This window comes from Lepeophtheirus salmonis, chromosome 1 (assembly GCF_016086655.4).
Source record: "Lepeophtheirus salmonis chromosome 1, UVic_Lsal_1.4, whole genome shotgun sequence".
Classification (NCBI taxonomy): domain Eukaryota; kingdom Metazoa; phylum Arthropoda; class Copepoda; order Siphonostomatoida; family Caligidae; genus Lepeophtheirus; species Lepeophtheirus salmonis.
The window spans coordinates 50,612,886-50,631,373 of record NC_052131.2 but is presented as its reverse complement, the minus strand read 5'-3'; the positions used below and the strand labels follow the sequence as shown (position 1 = coordinate 50,631,373).

General features: G+C 33.0%; 1 protein-coding gene across 4 annotated transcripts in view; it reads right to left on the bottom strand.

Annotated features, from left to right (window-relative positions):
* Gprk1 (G protein-coupled receptor kinase 1) overlaps nucleotides 1-18,488 on the bottom strand; it is a 40,469-nt gene that overhangs the window by 18,648 nt on the left and 3,333 nt on the right. For all 4 annotated transcript variants that reach the window (XM_040727390.2, XM_040727389.2, XM_071894091.1 and 1 more), the window contains exon 2: nucleotides 12,221-12,413. In XM_040727390.2, coding sequence (XP_040583324.1) covers nucleotides 12,221-12,413 — 193 coding nt within the window. The remainder of the gene's footprint in view (nucleotides 1-12,220; nucleotides 12,414-18,488) is intronic.

Sequence of the window (18,488 nt, the reverse complement as noted above, 5' to 3'; positions counted from 1 at the left end):
GAGCCTTGAGATTGTTGAAGAGTAGTCGTGATCTTGTGAGCCTTTTAACTTTTTTTTGAGTGAATGATGAGATGCTTCGGCCCTTGACTTCATCCCCAGATCATCATGAACGATCTTATGGACTTTACTGGAGGTCAAGGGCATGCCCTTTCCCATGACATGAATGGTCCTGATTGGATTTCTCTTGATACAAGCATTGACAGCTAAAACTTGAGCCTTTGTCCGGATTGACCTCTTCCTGCAGACCACGCTCCTCAAATTGTTTCTTGATTGCATAGATTACCTTTCCGCTCATCCCCACAGCCATAGAGATCTCAGTCTCCATCATTCCGCGCAAAGACATGTTGACCCCGATTTTGTGTTTTACGTCCATGTCGTCCAAAATAATTTTCTCAAAGTGAAAAGTAAACAAATATGATCAGTTCTGTGTTATTTATCACTCAACCTTGTTAACACTGTCGTCAATTAATGTGTTATTTTTTATTATTATTCAAAGCCATTTATATAAGTGTTACCTTTTTTAGGAACATGTGGGATTTAGAGTTGTAAATCCTTATCATTTTTAGCCTGTGAGTTTTATTGTTATTGTTAGCGAAAAGGCTACGACTCCAGTATTTTGAATGTCACCGATTCCGGCTTCAACACACAATTTTTTAATTATGTATTTTATAGCCTATGTAAGTAATATTGTGTCATTTGAGTCTAGAAACTAAAAATAGATTTAAGTTATAGCTATAGGTAGTCATTAATGATATGTTGCAAATCATTTTGCCAGGTATAAAGAAAATATTTGGAATATAAGATATTTAACAAGATGAACAACAAAGGAAATTGATCAAAATCTATCTATTGCGAATACAGTCGAGAGTTTATGAACATAATTTATGCACTCATAACCGATGTAACATTTTACTCTGCAAACATTAACTATTCACAAGACTAAGTAATGGACAAGCAAGGCTAGTGGCTATATTCTACCCAACATAATAATTTAAACTTTAGTGATGTTCGGGAATTGTGATTGTATAGACTATAGAGCACGTTGGAAATTTGTGAAGTAAACTTATAATTGAGTCAACTTTCCAGTTTTATAAATTACTAGTACTTCATACCTATAATTTATAAGCATTTAGAAAAAAACAAAAACTTAAAAGTTGCCTTGTATTACACAGGGAAACACTCATTTTGTACAAATAAATTCAAGGCAAAAAAAAGGATTTTATCTTTGAGCGCAGAATCCAAAGCTGATCTCAGTTTTCCTCTCCGTCATCTGAAACATCAAACATTATACTAATTCATGACTATTATCGTTCAGAGTCATTTTTACCCTTAAAACAATACCCAAATTAAATGTAGGATTGAGAAAACTGATGTAAAAGTGTTTTCTATTGATTCTCTATCTTGTTCTGAACTCGATATACTTCCATTTTTAGGGTGAAAAATGATGGAAAACAACACTCTTCTTTAGACCCTTATATCTTAGTTATAATAAATAGTCATGAGGAATATCACAGTCTAAATAATAGAAAAATATTCAATGTATAATATAAAAAAAGATCTATTTAAACTTTTTTTGTTCCATTGTGTTGTGATCCCATTTGACGAACTAAAAACTCGAAAATACCAAAAGTAAGTTTTTCTTAAATGGCTTGTAGTGGCGCCAATGACTGCCAAAGTCGGTTGGTATGCATATTGCAGAAAAGGTATTTATACATGGGGAAAATGGTACAGTTTGCAGTTAAATTAAAATGATATTTGTATTCGGATGGCATGATACTTGAAACGAGACAAAAGGCCTAAAAATGTCTAATTTTGACTTCAAAATCCAATAATATTATTCTTCACTTTGCTATATTATTTCCTTATGGCTAAAAGATTACGATATTTGAATATCATCTATCCCTTGTCCCTGTCACCCATTTTGAGATAGAAAAAGAAAGTATGACGGTCGGGCTAACTAATACAATGTACCCCAAAGCCCTTTCACTTCCTTACTGACTCTCCAAACAAACAAAGGGCTTGGCAAAGCTAATGAAGTTTGCAATCTCAACAATGTCTCCTCCGGTGCAGATCGCAAGAACGGCACTGCCTTTCCCACGATTGTGGAATAAATAATTTGTTGATCCATGCCATTTTTTTTAAACTGACAGCAACACGTTCAGCCTGGATATGTGCTCAAAGTTCCTTATTTAACAACGGCCACACGCTGTAAATCCTACCAACAACTGTTTAATTGAATATACACAACACCAGCGCTCCACATCAGTCTATAGTTGTCTATAATGATAAAAATGAAGAAAAGGAAAAACAAGGTTAAAACATATTCTTTCTTCTTCAAATATAAAACGAACACGACGTTACTTCGCTAACACAAAAATACCCTATGTATTGTGTTGTCAGCTGTCAATTCCCTCTTGATAGGTCATGGCTATTTCATAATTTATTATTTTTCATAAATACACAAAGTAATAAGTTATTCTATAGTTATGCTACGTTTCCAAAAGAACAGGGATACAATTTCTTGTTGATCCTTCGTCGTTTATAAAATATATATATGTTGGCCATTTTATTATATGTACGAAGAAATTTTGGCTATTTCTTCATAGAAATAATATGATAACTTATCATAACTACTCTTTCAATAGAATATTACTATAATAAAGTATCGAATAAAATACTACGTTAATTTTCATAATATGTAATTTATTTTAAAAATGGTTAAGAAATCATATGACAATGATAGTTTACTAGTAACCACCAGATTATATCAGACCTTCTTTTGGGGGGAAAGGTTGCGTGATACAATAAAGATAACGACGTCAGAAATACCTCAATGTCACTGAATTTATTTTTAACTTAATATCCCGTAATTAAAAAATGTGTTACCCTGGAAATGAGAAACCCTACATTAAAAAAAAAAAATACTCTATGAGATTTTTTTTTTTTAATTTCTCAGAACTAAGTCACTATATGATCTAAAAATCCAAACAATGTAGCAACAAACGTTTGTGACGCACAGCCCGTTAAAAATCTATGTTAATAGAGCAAAGTGTATCTGCTTGTACCAATATATGTTTGAATTAAAAACAGTCAACTTTCATCTCAGAAATAACAGATATCTCGCAGGTATTTTGCATGTAGCATCGAGCGTATATACAGTGGTACATAGTTAGTGATGTGAATCGTGTGAATTTTTTAGCTGTGCTGTTTGAAGAATGAATTTTCTATGCCGTAACTGTTGTCCTTATTATTTAATTCCTGAATAGTTAAAATCCTTTCCTAATACATTAATTTATATTCAAAACTTGATTGAATATTTGTGTTTTTCTGCTTAAAAGACGGAGAGTAACCTTGAGAATTTGCTAAAGAAATATTATTGTAAGTCCTTGTAGTAGAGTTGAGAATCGACGTCAGAGTAATTATTGCTCATGTCCGTGTTTATTTCCTTTTTCTCATACTCCCTTGTCACGGATGATTGTAGCTCATCTCCTTCAAAACATTCTTCAAATTATCAGGGTTGATTTCTGTTTTTTGTTTTTAACATCCACATTATACACACGATTTTCATCACTATATATTAATTTACTCTTTTTTTAATGTTCCTTTAATTGGTCCAATGAAGTTCCACAAGTATTACAATTACTCCATCTGACCTAACAATTGTCTTTGAAGTCCATACACATAATGTATATTTCCTTCTCTAGGAACGACCGAGACGCAAACTTACGTACATTGAGTTCAAGAGAATCATTCATTATTTTTAACTAATGTCGTCTAATTAATTAAACCTTGAAAACGTTTTGCATGTAGCATCAAGCGTGTATAGCTAAGGCTCAGCCATGTAGGGCTCTCGCGACTAGAGTACTCTCTAGCTCATAAGTAGTGATGAAAATATTGTGTATTTTGGACATGTTAAAAAAAACGAAAATCAACATGAAACCCCTCACAATTGGAATAATTTTTTGGAGGAGAGTAGCTTAGCTGTCATGACGTTTCATTAGATCAGCTGTCACAAGGGAGGAGGGGAGAACGAAATAACCAATGAGTTCAACACGTACTTACAATTATAACCCTGCAACATATCCTCAAGATTGTTCTCCCTTTTTATAAGCACAAACTAATGTTCAATTCTACCATTTCTATTGAATGAATGTTTATCTTTGGACAAAATTGAAGTTATTCCTTTAAAAAAATCATTTACATACTACGCTTATGTTAGAAGAATGCGTATAGTTTCTGTATACAAGTGTGAGTAGGTACAATTATACAGAATGTAATGAAAGTTCCTGTACTTTTTCATACATAATCACTATGAAATATGTGGTAACTCCATAAATATTAATTAATTAATGGACCGAAATAAAAATCAAATAGCTTATAAAATATAATTAAAAGTTTAATTATCTTTATTTTTCTACAATAACATCCTAGACATTCACATCGACCTTCAGACGATCGCGCAAATAGGCAGGACACGCTTTAATTAAATATTATTTATTTATTTTTATCAACTAGGCAACTCACACCTCGATTTTAAAATCTACCTTCACTGATAAGTTGACAAGAGTCCACCGGGAGCAAGATAGCTCTCCTTTCCAATGTATTCAAGTAGTATTAATTGTGTCAGTCATGTCTAAACAAATTGTATTTGTCAACGCTTTTTTTTTTTTTTTTTTTTTTTTTTTTCATGACAATTACGAGACGAAACAAAAGAATTTTTTCGAATGTTTTGTCTGAGTAAAATTTATTTTATATTCTAGAATCTAGACTAAATGTGACGAAACAAGACGAAATTATCAATGGATTCCAGATAAGGGCTGGACAATAGCCAGAAATCTTTGGATAAAAATCCATCAGGCCCAAGCTCGCTTATTCATAAGACAGCGCAGTGGGGAAGCTATGATTTGTAAATTAGGGATATGGACATTCAAGGGTGTCAACAACATAAATGATGTCAAATCTGGAGGATTATGTGCCAGAGACCGGAGCACATTAATTGGAAATGGGACCGGTAAAAGCAGAGCCTTTCATCTCATCTATATTGTTCACTAAAGTTCCTGCGTTGACATCGAAGTAGAGAAAGGAGCCACCTTTTCTTTCAAAAGTCTTCCTTTCCCTAATAGCAACAGCTGTCAGTACTTTTTTACAGAGCTACGGCTTTCCCTTCATTACAGTAACAAGAACACCGTTGACAGCAACTGGAAGACAATTCAAACAACGACAAATACTTCCAACAGCGATAACGTACACGTTTTTAACACTATCAATGACGGCACCAACGGGGAAACCGAGTGAAATACGGAACTTTCCTCCTGTGAGATTTATACGTCACTTTTGTTTTTTGGTTAAAAATGATGTTCCTTGAGAATATTTTAATCAAAATATGTAATGTGTATAAAACACATTAAATGGCTGTTTTCTGTTAGGGAAAATGATGGACTCACGGCCCAAAATTTCAATCCATACACCAACAAAATCTCACTATGTAAGGAATTCAAACTAGAGACAAAGTAAATAATAAAATTAGTATAATTAGAAAAAAAAACAAAAAAAACAGGGCAACGATCGAATAGAAGAATTGCTAATCACTTCTCTGCTAATAATTATCATAGTAGAAAAAGACTTTGGAATGATGAATAAGCATTTTATAAGGTAAAACCCTAATTCCATTATTATTCCAACATAAAACAAACATTTAATGCATTTTATAGTAATAAATATTACATATATTGATTCAGAAAATTCCAAGGGAACATCAATTTGAACAAAAAATAACTATAACGACGTATAAATATAATAATTTATATATTGAGGCGGAAAAATGTCCTCAGGCGAAATGGTTGTAGGCAAAATTATCGAGCACCCTCTTGAACATCGTTATTTTTAGTACATATTACTTTGATTTAAAATAAATATCAATCTTTATCATTGTCATAAAGTAGTATTCGAATCAAGTATTTTAATTATTCATAAAGCCATTTACTGGAGTTTCATCAAGATTTATTGCAAATTTGTCCATTTAAAGAAGTAAAAATATCAACTTTGAGGCCACAAAATGGCGTCTCATTCAATTATGAATATTATGATGGAATTTATATCGTCAGTATAAAGGCGTGGGGTGCTACAAAAAAATACTTTTAATTAGAGAAAAAATCTGCAGATGAATATATGTATAAAAACTAATCAGTCACGTAACCTTAATTGTAGCTATTATCTTTGTACGTACAAATAGTTCATATGTAATAGCAGTTTGAGTGCTCAAATTACTTTTCAAACGTTCTACATAGTCAATCAATTATTGATATAATATTTAAATGATCATGCAATAACATAACACTATCTACATATACTGATAATAAAGTAGTATTAAGACGAGTCAGTAATAATATTGTAAGAAAAAAAAAAGGCATATTACAAGATACATTTTATATACATTCTCTAGTACACATCGATAAGATGAATTTATAGGATGTAATGCATGTTAGGGTGTTTTTTTTTTTTAATTTTTACGAATTCTGCTTACAGCTATATAAGTTTTTGTCATGTTGTAACATAATAAACAGTGCATCAGGAGCATTTTGGGTATGTTAAAAAATGTAAACGAAAATCAACATGGTAACAATAACAATTTGAACTATGTTTTGAAGAGCAGCTTAGCTGTCATGACGTTTCATTAGGTCACCTGTCGCAAAGGAAGAGAGGAGAAGTAAATAAACAAGGACATAGCCAATAATTACTCCAATGTCGATCCTCAATTCTACTCTACTCTGAGTAGGGGGGGGGGCAAATGAGCTAATGAATGAGCAAATTAAATTTTAGCCAAATTTTTGGGATGCAAGTGCATCTTTTAAGCACTCTAGAAAAAAAAAATCCGGCCAAACTTTAAATTTGAAACTTCTGAATCCCTTTACAACTAAATGTTAAAAATAAGAATTTTCAATTGGCTATAGAGGTCGAAAAAGGCCCTTTGAAGGCTGAAACTTTACAAAAATAACTTTTTTTTCCTTTTTAAAATACAACAAAAGATTGAATTAACACGTCACCCTAAGCATTGTTTTCGTTCACATAAAAAATAGGAGGAAGTTAACATTTTTTGTTACCTTTGACCTTCTTTATGACCATAAAACTGTACTTTATAAACTCAAAATGCTTTACAACTATTACTTTAAGCATAAAGAGGCTTTAATGATTACGACAATTGTGAGATAGATTAAAAAAATACAAATTTATGGGTGAAAAAGTAATTTTTGGGCTAATGTTTTTTTTTTCTTTTTTACGCAAATTAAAAATTATTATTATTAGAGTACTTAAAGGTGCTCTTGCATCCGAAGAGTAGGGCTAACATTGAATTTGATTTTTACACCCTTCCCTTCGGTGAGTCAGACAAGGGCTTACATTTATAACTAGTGATGAAAATACGATGTATTTCGAGAATATTAAGGACTTACAATCATAAATAGTGATGAAAATCGTGCGTATTTTGGCCATGTAAAAAATAAGCAATAATCAACATGGTAACCATGACAATATAAACTATATTTTGAAGAGTAGCTTAGCTGTCCTGACGAGCCATTAGATCAGCTAATATCAGCTGTGACAAGAGAGGAGAGCGGGGGAGGAAATGAACAAGAATACTGACAAGAATGATAAAAAATACACCCAAATTTCATCACTAAATCAAAATGCAACACATCTTGATCCAAGTTTGAAAAATGGAAGACATTCTTTATTTGCTAGTCAGTAAAAATGTAATCTTTAGTTCGATAGACATTTTTCTAACACATAAAAAATTTATTAACGATAGTTTATTTTCTAAAGTCCCCCTATTGAGTAAAAATAAAGACTGACGTAAGGAAACGTTGTGCGTAAGATTTTCAGAAAGGAAAGATCAAAATATTTGTCCAAAATGACCTTGAGTATGATATCCCCCCTTTTTCTCCCATCGGATAACTTGAGAATAAACATTTACTAATTTTTTTTATGGGTTAGAAAAATGTCTTACAAAATGAATTTATGGAAAATAATGAATACTGCTTAACTGAAAGATGACATCTTAAAAACAGTTATGCCCCACTTTTTCATGATTAAATAGTCCCTAGGCATAGTAGACGATGCACTGACAGAGAGAAATCACTGTCGCGGAACAATGAAATCTTGCATATATTTCGTTCTTACTATATGACAACTTTTCCGCACTAGTGGTAATCGAAATTCGAAAAAAGTTATAAAAAAACACCGCCCTAATTTGTTTGTATGTATGTAGTACCCACAACTATTACATTGCATCACCACAATTTAAAACGATAATATACATATGAACACAAAAATATGATACTGTTTAAGGTGGCAATAGCATGGGAATAACAAAACTTCCCTAAAGGACACTAGGGAAAAATAAATAATTCAATCTAAAAACAAGGGGGAATACGTTAGGAACATATCCTAACGTAATCGTCCTTATTCTTCTCTTTTCACTAAGGGGAAACACACACACTGCCTGCGTGCCTAGATGGAGGAACATGTAGCAGCTTCTAATTTTAAGCCAATCAGAATTGAGACCTACTAAACCCTACCTTCCTTCCCTTGAGTGTCCATTCTCTGCCTTTATACTACCCTATCTGAACAGTATCTTGTTTAGTGAGTAGATAGCTGTTATAAGTTTGAAGCTTGCGAATCCTCTATTTAATCCATAGATCATATATTTGGTAAGTGTTAACTTTTGGTTACATAGGTCATTTATCTATTTAACTTGGAAATAGTGATCAAAATCGCGTGTACTTTGGGCAAATTAACAGGATAATACCGACGATTTGAAGAATGTTTTGAAGGAGAGCAGCGTAGCTGTCATGACGTTTCATATATCATATATCAGCTACAATCATCAGTGACAACGGAGGAGGGGGAGAAAGGAAATAAACCAGGACATATGCAAGAATTACTTGGAAATCGATCCTCTATTATAATCAGAGTCCAACAAGGACTTACACTAATTACTCCCAAGTAAACACTCGTTGTTAAGGTGGGCTTACAATACAACGTAAGAAGAGGCGTCACGGCGCGAAGCGTCCTGAGGCGCCATCAAACTTAGGATGCACGTAAAAAACATAGTCACGTCAACTTGAATCTTGAAGCTCAGTGAACAAACGAACACTCTGTCCTTTTATTTCTCATACATATACATTTTTGCATCTACTCTGCCAATATTTTCCAGTGCAACGGTACTGTAGTCGATGCTATGTGCAAATGTCACAAATTAGTGATAATTATTTTTTTTTCAAATTTGAGTCATTCCTCACTTATCATCGTGCTTGATATCAAGAAACTTTTACTACATTATTAACTCTCTTCCAACCTTTCAGCTGCTCTTACTGGAGAACTTGATGAGCTCGAAAATCCCCTTCAAGAAATAAGAGGTGCAACCGGAAAGATAAAAATATCCACATCTCTTATTATTTTGTATTTATTCAAATATTGAGTTAATATACCAATGGGAGAAGAGTGTACAAACGATCTTTTGACATCCTAAGATACCAAAAATGAAGCTCAGGATCTGATATTCTTATTTCTGGGAGAAGATTAAGCAATTCTCCTTTAACTCTGCAGGTTTGGGAGAATGATTGAGCCCAGACACTCCTCCTTCGAATACCACGTCTAGAAATGATCTTTTTTGCCAAAATAAGCATCCACATTTCTTCTAGAAGAGAGTTAGTTATAACATAATAAATTTCCATCACTAGTCATTAATTACTGCGTAGTACCATAATTATTATATGACTAGGGTCATTTAATTAACAAAAACACATGACACAACAAGCTGTATTTAAGAATATTATCAAAAATTTTGCAACATACATTTAACATATAACACTGGAGTAGTGGTTACGTTGACAACTCAATCTAAAATGAATTTTGCCACCCTGTAACATTGTTTTTATGGCGCTAGGTACTTTTACCTTAAACAATTTCCCCTCAGGATATTATGCCTTATGGATATTTTAAATTTTCATAAATCAAAATATGTAATATATAATTGTTTTCTGTTGGAAAAATGATAGAAATATGCACCAAAACTTCAATTCATTTGAAATATCATTATTTACTGAGTTCGAACCAGGGACATAATAAGTAATAAAATTAGTATAATAACAAAAAGAAAACTACACGAATACGATACCGATTCGAACGGAAGAAATGCTAATCACTTCACCATTATCAATAATCATTAGACATGATTAATTATTAATATAGGAAAAGACTCGTGGATTGAGAAACAATCATAATATGACGTAAAAGTATAATTTCGGCATTATTCCAGCTAAAAACAACAATTTAATGTTTTCAACAAATAGAAATAAATATGTTGATTTAAAAAAATGGCATTAAAGTAAAATGGTTTAAGACCAAATGTCCTGAGGAAAAATAGTTTAAGACGAAAGTGTATGGGACATCCAATAACTCCTTTTGACATCTTTAAATTTACCACCAAAATGTGTCAACCAAGTTTGACAATGACATGGATTGACAGTGCGCTAAGTGAGTAGCTTTAGGAATGCAAGTTAAGGGATAATTGACCTCGTATGTGCCACATAGGGCAGTTTTCCTCTACAAAAAGATTTGAAGATTTATTATTAGGAAAAGTAATAGTAAAATTACATAACTTTTTAAATCATATTTTTATACAATGCCAATTAAAGAACATAAAAACCTAAACATCTCAATTTGTGAGCTTTTGTAATTAAATATTACAGAAGGGCCCAAAACGTTTATAGAGTTTGGTTAGAATTGTGTGCTCCGTACAATTGTATAACTTGTGTGTATTTCAAAGTTTTCCCTGAAATAGCAGAGTTATTGCTGTTACATTGTTTTGTTAAAAAATCTTTATGCTTGCCTCTCTTGAATGATTGTCTGACAAAACAATGTATCTGAGAGTTACTGTGTTTTGTCATAGCTTTGATTATTTGAAGCCATAGTATTTATTGTTTAAAAGACTGAGTATTACTTTTCAGATTCAAAGTTATATTGTACATGTAATTCACAAATGAAGTAATAACTTAGAGCACTAGAAACATTCATCAAATTTCCTGCCACATAAATCACTACCCTTAGATTGGATTAGTTAGTTCTGACAGGAGCAATCAAGTTTTTTGGCAATCCAATGAATAGAATATACAGAACGCGACCTCTATCGAACAAACATCATGATTTTTTTAAATTGACTTTTTCCTAAACTTATCATCCGACTTGAATAAAACCTCACAAATGTGAACAGGTCTTGTTGACAGTCTCCTTTAGCAGATTTCGGAATTCCTCCGGGATCGTGGACATCAGATCTGTTGGTTTCTCGCTCAACTACTACCCACAAAGGGAAAACAAAACAAAGAAGCCCATGGGGTTGAGGTCCAGTGAGCTCGGTGCCCAAACACTGGGTGCAACCAAGTCCAAAAAAAAAAATCTATAACCAGTTCATCGTTTTCCTTATAGTGTGTCATTGAGCAAAGTCTTATTACCAGACGAATCATCCGCCTATAACAGTCGAGATCCCTGAGAATGGCGATCATAGATTTGGATGGTCACCATCAATGATATTTTTTTGCAAATTTGCAATGAAATAATTGTCCCTCTGGCAGTCTGACCTCATCTTTTGATCACCACGCCTTGACATGCTGATTCATAATCAGCACCAGACTCTTCCAGTTCCTTCCTGAGTGTCCAGATAATGGACTTGTCATGGTTAAGAAGCTCACAATCTCAATAATGTGACGTCCGGCGCAGATCACAACAAGGGCACTCTTCTTTTTCCATGATTCTGGAATAAATACTGAATTGATCGATGCCATTTAAAAAAAAAACTGACACCAAACACTTCTTGCTAACCGCCAAAACAACAAACAACGTCCTACCAGCACAAGCGCTTAAAGTTCGTTATTAAACAACGGTCGCATACTGAATTATTATCATATTAAACCTGATTTAGAAGGTTATTTAGCAAGGTCTGTGTTATATTCCTTATTTATAGTGTTTTAATAGAGAATAATTTAGTCACTAAATTAGATGCATTGTTTCACCAATCAAAAAAATCAAATATCCAATAATTTTTTTATTGGCAAAACTCCCCAATTATATCTAATATATGCCAAAAACTAGATATTTAACAGATACATTGTTTTACCAGAGAAGGGCAGAATATAAATGTACATAAAATCAGTAGAAACAACCTTACCCTTTGTATCTTCTTCATCGAATGAGCCAATATCAAAGGCATCAGCTGCATTCACCTCTCCTCTAGGAGGTATCAAAGGAGGTGAATATTTTTGATGATAAACTTGATTCCAATCGACTCCATCAAAAAAGGAATGATTCTTGAGTTCTTCAGAGCCTCCACCCTTGCAACCAAGACGTTTATCAACATCTCTCTGAAAAGAAGGGGAAAAACATTAAAACAATAAAACACTTGATATATTAATTATGTACAAAATATTAGTATAAAAATGTCAAAAATTGGGATATCACAACTACTTTGTTCATTGTACTGCCTCTAAAAATGTTGCTTTTTCTCGAAACAAATATGTTCATGTTTGTAAAGAATGACAAAAAATAGACGGAACGACGTAGCTCAATGGACAACACACTCTGGAGAAATTATTCTCTTGAACTCCCGTCGTTCCTAGATAAGGAAATATTCGTAGGTCAGACGGAGTAATTGTAATACTATAATGTTTACTTTTACATAATCAGTGCAACTCCTCCATCTGACCCATCGAAGGAGCATTTAAAAATAAAATAAAAATTATATATATATATATATATAGGATACACTGTATAAGTTTCCCCGCGCGTCATTAATTATCTTTCGATCTCGAAATTGGTGACAGTGACAGGGGAAAGTTGTAATTCAATTATCCCAACCTATTAGTAACAACTTCAAGAAAGCCGTCTTGATACTTAATTATATAATATAATTCACTCTTTAAGCGAGTTCATCGATAATGTTCAAGAAGTAAAATGCCAAATTAGACAGAAAGAGTCCAATTTGTACACTTCGACTCCCAAAGAAGGTACTCCTCATTAAACTGTAATGATCCAACATAGATACAAGAAAAAGGCGTAGTGCTTTACATAATGAGTAGAAATAGGATTTGTGTAAGAGCGCGAAGAGAAGGCGGGAGCGAGACATATGGTATTTTGATTTTGGGATGAGAAAAATGAATTACTGCTACAGCGAGGAAAATCTTCAACATTTCAAATAGCATTAATGTACGGAAAATATTATAATTTAAATTCAAATATATTTATTTTATTATGGATTTTTAAATCAATTTAAAGGAAAGATAAGGGAAAATTATTCTGTAAGAGGAAGAAGTTAACACAGCACAACTGATTAAATATTGAACAAAAATATTAATCGTTTTTCCTTTTTTAATCGCTGCACTTAGTAAATTTTTTACACACATCCCTTCTTTAGATATATGTATCATAATTCAATTGCATTTTTAGTATATGTTAAGATTTGAATTAAATATAATCGCTGGTATGTGAAAGTGAATTTTTGTTTTTGTTAGTGAGCGCTCTAAAGACTAAAGTACTCATTACGTCATCCCAACTTCTTCTTTTCCCCCCACAAATTCTTATTATTATTCTTGCATTCTTTCAGACAGAGCACGTCATATCAGTATTGAATAGTTGCCATTGAGCTTCCACATGAAAAACAGAGAGTAACACTGAGGATTTAATGTGAGTACCAGGGATTCTCACCCTTTTTTTTTTATAGTGATGTACCACTTGTAAAATATTTATTTCACACAAATAGACCTTACCAGCACAAAACATTTTTAGCTTCAGCAACGGGGGCGTTTGCAAGATTATATTTTGAAGGGGGCTTGGATTTTGGATTTTTTTTTCCAAAGAAATCCTAAAATTAGAATTTTTTGCAAAAAAATTTCAAAAATTAAATCTTAATTTAACATTTTTTCGATTTTTTTTCGAAAAATTCAGTTATTCACAAAAAAAAAAAATACCAAGAATCCCTGGAATTTCACAAAAAAATTGTTATGATAAAAATTTCAAAAAATCATGAATATTCCGAAAAAATTAAGTTTTTTTGGAAAGAAATTCAAAATATACAGCTGTTTTTTTTATCTAATAGAATGTATTTAGGAATAGGATCTTCACTAGTGTTTGTCGGTCCTTATTTATTCGGCTCAATCCAGTCTTAGGACCCGTCCTATCGGTGCTTAAGACCGACGGTCTTAATTTTTCATCAAAATATTGATGGTTTATTAAAGCAAATAATATGTATGAAATATGTATTAAGATTATTGCACATACCTTGCACAAAATATTATATTTTTCATGATAATGAAATATAATACGAACCTATTATATTGTTAATTAGTTATATATTTTATTTTATTATATAACGAATATTAAAAAAAGTAAAAACACCCTCATTGACGTCACGAGGGATCAATTTTACCTTCTTTAAGGACCGACAAGTGGGACTGGGATGCAGTCCTAAATAAGGACCGACACAACACATATGTTAACTGCTCAAGAATTAAACCATAATGACACCTGCTAAGGAAAAGAAAATTCATTCTTCAGATTACCCTCTCCGAAATTATGGACCAGCTAACAAAATCCACCGGATTTACATCACTGTTTATATCAATGAAGGCCCTTTTTTCATTATTATTATTAAGGAAAATTGTGAGATATTGGATGTCACAATCGGACCAAGAAATAAAAGAACTTATACCTCACTGTCGTTCAAAAATATATAAATCTCTAATGCCTAGTTTCACTATATATATATATATATATATCTAACCCTAAAATGTATTAAAAATATGTTATTACATCGTGAATCAATCTTATTTCCATATTGTAGATAAAAACTAACTATAGTCATGTCAAGAATAATATATTTTTATCTAATTATCCAACTTTTAATGTCCTTTATCTATTAAAAAGGATAATTTACCAATTTAGAGATTTAATACGGATTCTGAGTACATATTACTTTGATCTATTTCAAATATCAATGTTAATCATTGAGATCAAGTAGTATTCAATGCAGGTGTTGGGTCTTTTTTTTATTCTTAAAGCCATTTAATAGATTTAATCAAGATTTATAAGAAATGTGTGCATTTTATTTAGTAAAAGTATCAACTTCGACCCCCTAAAATGGCGTCTCCTTAAATTATTAGGCAATTTATGGCGTCACCGAAAACGCTCTGTATAATCAAATTCGTCATAGATGGGGAATTTAAATGAATCTAATAAATGTCCTCTTAATAATTGCTAACACGTGTGAACAACCTTTGATGGTAGCTAAGAAATGATGAAATTCGAATTTTTGTCAATTACTCTGCGGGATCATTCTCATTTTTCAGTCATAATTATCGTTTAAAATGCTATTGATTTTTGGAGAGCCACTTTATCTATTCAAAATCTGACAGGATCTCAAATCTTAAACACTGAGAGGAAGTCCAATTTCTCTCGAAAAAAACAAAAATAGATTCAAATCACTCCGCAGCATATTTTTCTTCTCTATTCTACTTTGCTTTGAGGCCTTTATCAAGTTAAAACCTGACAGGATTTTAAATTTTAAAACCTAAGAGGAAGTATAATTATAGTTGAAAAATTCAAATAACTCCGTTGTATCATTTTGTTCAGATATAAACCTTGCTTCAAGCTTGGATTTTTCACATTTAAGTATGTCTCAGTCATAATTATCGTTTAAAATCTTATGAGGTTTTGTCATAATAATAGAGCCCCGCATTTGGAGACAAGTCCTACCGGATGTTAAACAGTGCCACCGTTTTAAAAGCAGCGTGAGTACCGCCCAGGTACTCCTATACGTTGCACCGGTATACGGAATAAACCTAGCTCATCATTGTTACTTTGTCATTATAAAAAATAACTGAAGGTAAGATAGAAATATGTGAATATATTATGTACTTCTCGTTAAATAAAACTCTCTTAAATATGTACCGAGTGGTCCATTAAAATATAAACACTGAATTTTAAAATTCAATAAGACTAATTGACAATAACATTTCATTAATATTAAGACTATAAATATATCTGTGTCTGAGCTCTCTTAATCATTAATGTAGCCGCCTTTAGTGGCAATGATGGTTTCCAGGTGGCAGCGGATGTAGTTATCTGTCATGGCGACAGTGTCTTTGAGGGCCTTGGTGTTTGAATGACAGACACTGCAGGCCTTCCTCTCGACATGCACCAGGTAAAAAGGTAAAGTCGAGAGGGTTTACTTCAGGGCTGTGGGGGCCAAAAGTGTCAAGAACAGTTCATAAGAATAGTCTTCCAAGGGAGAAGATGGGTTTCTTTCATTGCTGGAGTCATTTCCACCCTCACAAGGCTCTTTCTACCCACTTTTTTTGATAGCTCTCTCGACAGTCTGGTGTGAAACCCCGATAACTATTGCATGGGCCCTCATGGACTAGAGGGGATTACCCTGGGCTGTTTTTAACTCCTCCTGGTACAGTTTGGGCTTTTTGAGGGAGCCCTTCTACCTCTACAACGTTTCTGACTTGGTGACGGCGAAGACAGTGGTCCTGGAGACGCCCAACTGCTTCGATTGCACGAACGCAAATTTGTCAGTCACGTTCTAGTGTCCTTTTCTCGACTTGTACTCAAGCTAGAGAGCTAAAGTTTGTTTTGTTGTATAAGTATTTGTTTATGCTTTAATTTATCGAAACATTAATTTATTTAATTAATTATTGAATATGTAAGTATTCCGATTTCAATGGACCCCCACGTATTCAAATATGAATTGTTACATAAGAAGTTGTAGTTGTTCCAATGAAAATACACAGAGACTGCAACTTTTTACGTGCATACTTCTTATTTTAATGGTCCTTATTTTTGTTATAAAAAGACGATACTTCCTAAATTAAGTTAATTACTATCTACATATATTCTAGGTTAACATAAAAACAATCTTGTACAATAATCAAGACAAGGAAAAAATCTCTTGATTTATGAGACTCTCCTCTTTCAAATAAAATCAATCAATTTATCATACTTTTTTTGTTACGAGTAGTAACTTTTCGTGCAATTTGCGACACACCCAAAAGGTTAATAATAATAATTTGTTTGTCGTAGACGAATATAAATGTAATACACCCTCAATTTGAGAAAATTATTCTAACTTGCCCTTGTGTTGATAGAACACATATTATATTATATTAGTACCTGTTTTTTTGTTTCTTTCATAGCATAAGAAATTTATGACATATTAGCGTTGAGACTGGTACAGCCTCAAGTAATTTTTTCATGCAACCTCTTCCCGAATTCCCCCCCCCCACACACAAAAAAAGGCAAAAAAATCGATGGTACTATGCGAATTCTTACCAAATATAGAATAATTATTCAATAATAGTGGGGAATTGTTCGCAGCTTAACAATGGACAATTCTAATAACACTGGATTAGGAGAAAAGAAGCTGATAAAAAAATACAGTGTAAATTTTTGTGTTTGAGAGGTAACTCCGTGAGCTATGTTACGTAAAAAGTATATACGCGAATAGATACGAGTGTGGGACTTTTAAATTGAAAACACAATCAATTATACAGGCTCCTCCATCTAAAATGCAACACTTTTTGAAAATAACAAAAATTGTTACGTTTCAGAAAATATCAAAAATATAAATAAATACAATCAAGGAACACCACCTTATTTATCAATCAATAACGCCGCCTTTTGCAGAACTTTGCACAGTAGTTCTTAACAAAACTCGGCTCTAAGTTGACTCAAGCAGTGATAATGGTGGTTCTCATTTAGTCCTTTGTTGTGCATCCGACCCCCGAAAGCTTACCCTTGCCCAAAAAGTACAAGGGAACAGTTGGGAAGACAAGAGTCTTGCTTTACCAGGTTGTTGAGGATAATTTTGCAAAAAGTCACACGCAACTCTCGATCCAGAGGGTTCAATCCCTAAGGAGGAGTTCTCTTGTTGGCATGGTGGTATGGATACTGATAAATTCCCAAGCAAGGTCATTGACGGTCACCTTGCCTTTTCTTCCTTACATGGTGTCTTTAACTGCCTCTAACAATATGTATAGCCTCTTTGATTTGGACCTTGAGGAAGTTTTTGGTGTGCCTCAGCCGTAACCCGGTACAAAGTCGAGGGGTTACAGCCCAGCATTTTAGATATCTCCGATGGTGATTTTCCACACGCGGATAGCTCCAGATTTGCAGCTCTCCGTTTTTGGTTATGACGCTCTCATTTCTGGCCGGACTTAGCTCATTTTTTTTTTACAGTTTCTTTAGACAATTGTGTAAAATAAGTTATTGGGGTGAAACATCCAAAATATAACGAATAGGACAAAGGCACACAAGTTAAAAAAGTGTTGCATTTTAGACACATGGGCCTATATGTAGGAAATGCTAACATGGAAAGGGGACGAGGACGACAAAAAACCCAATTTTAGCCAAAAAAATATGTGCTACCTTTTTTTAGAAAAGGA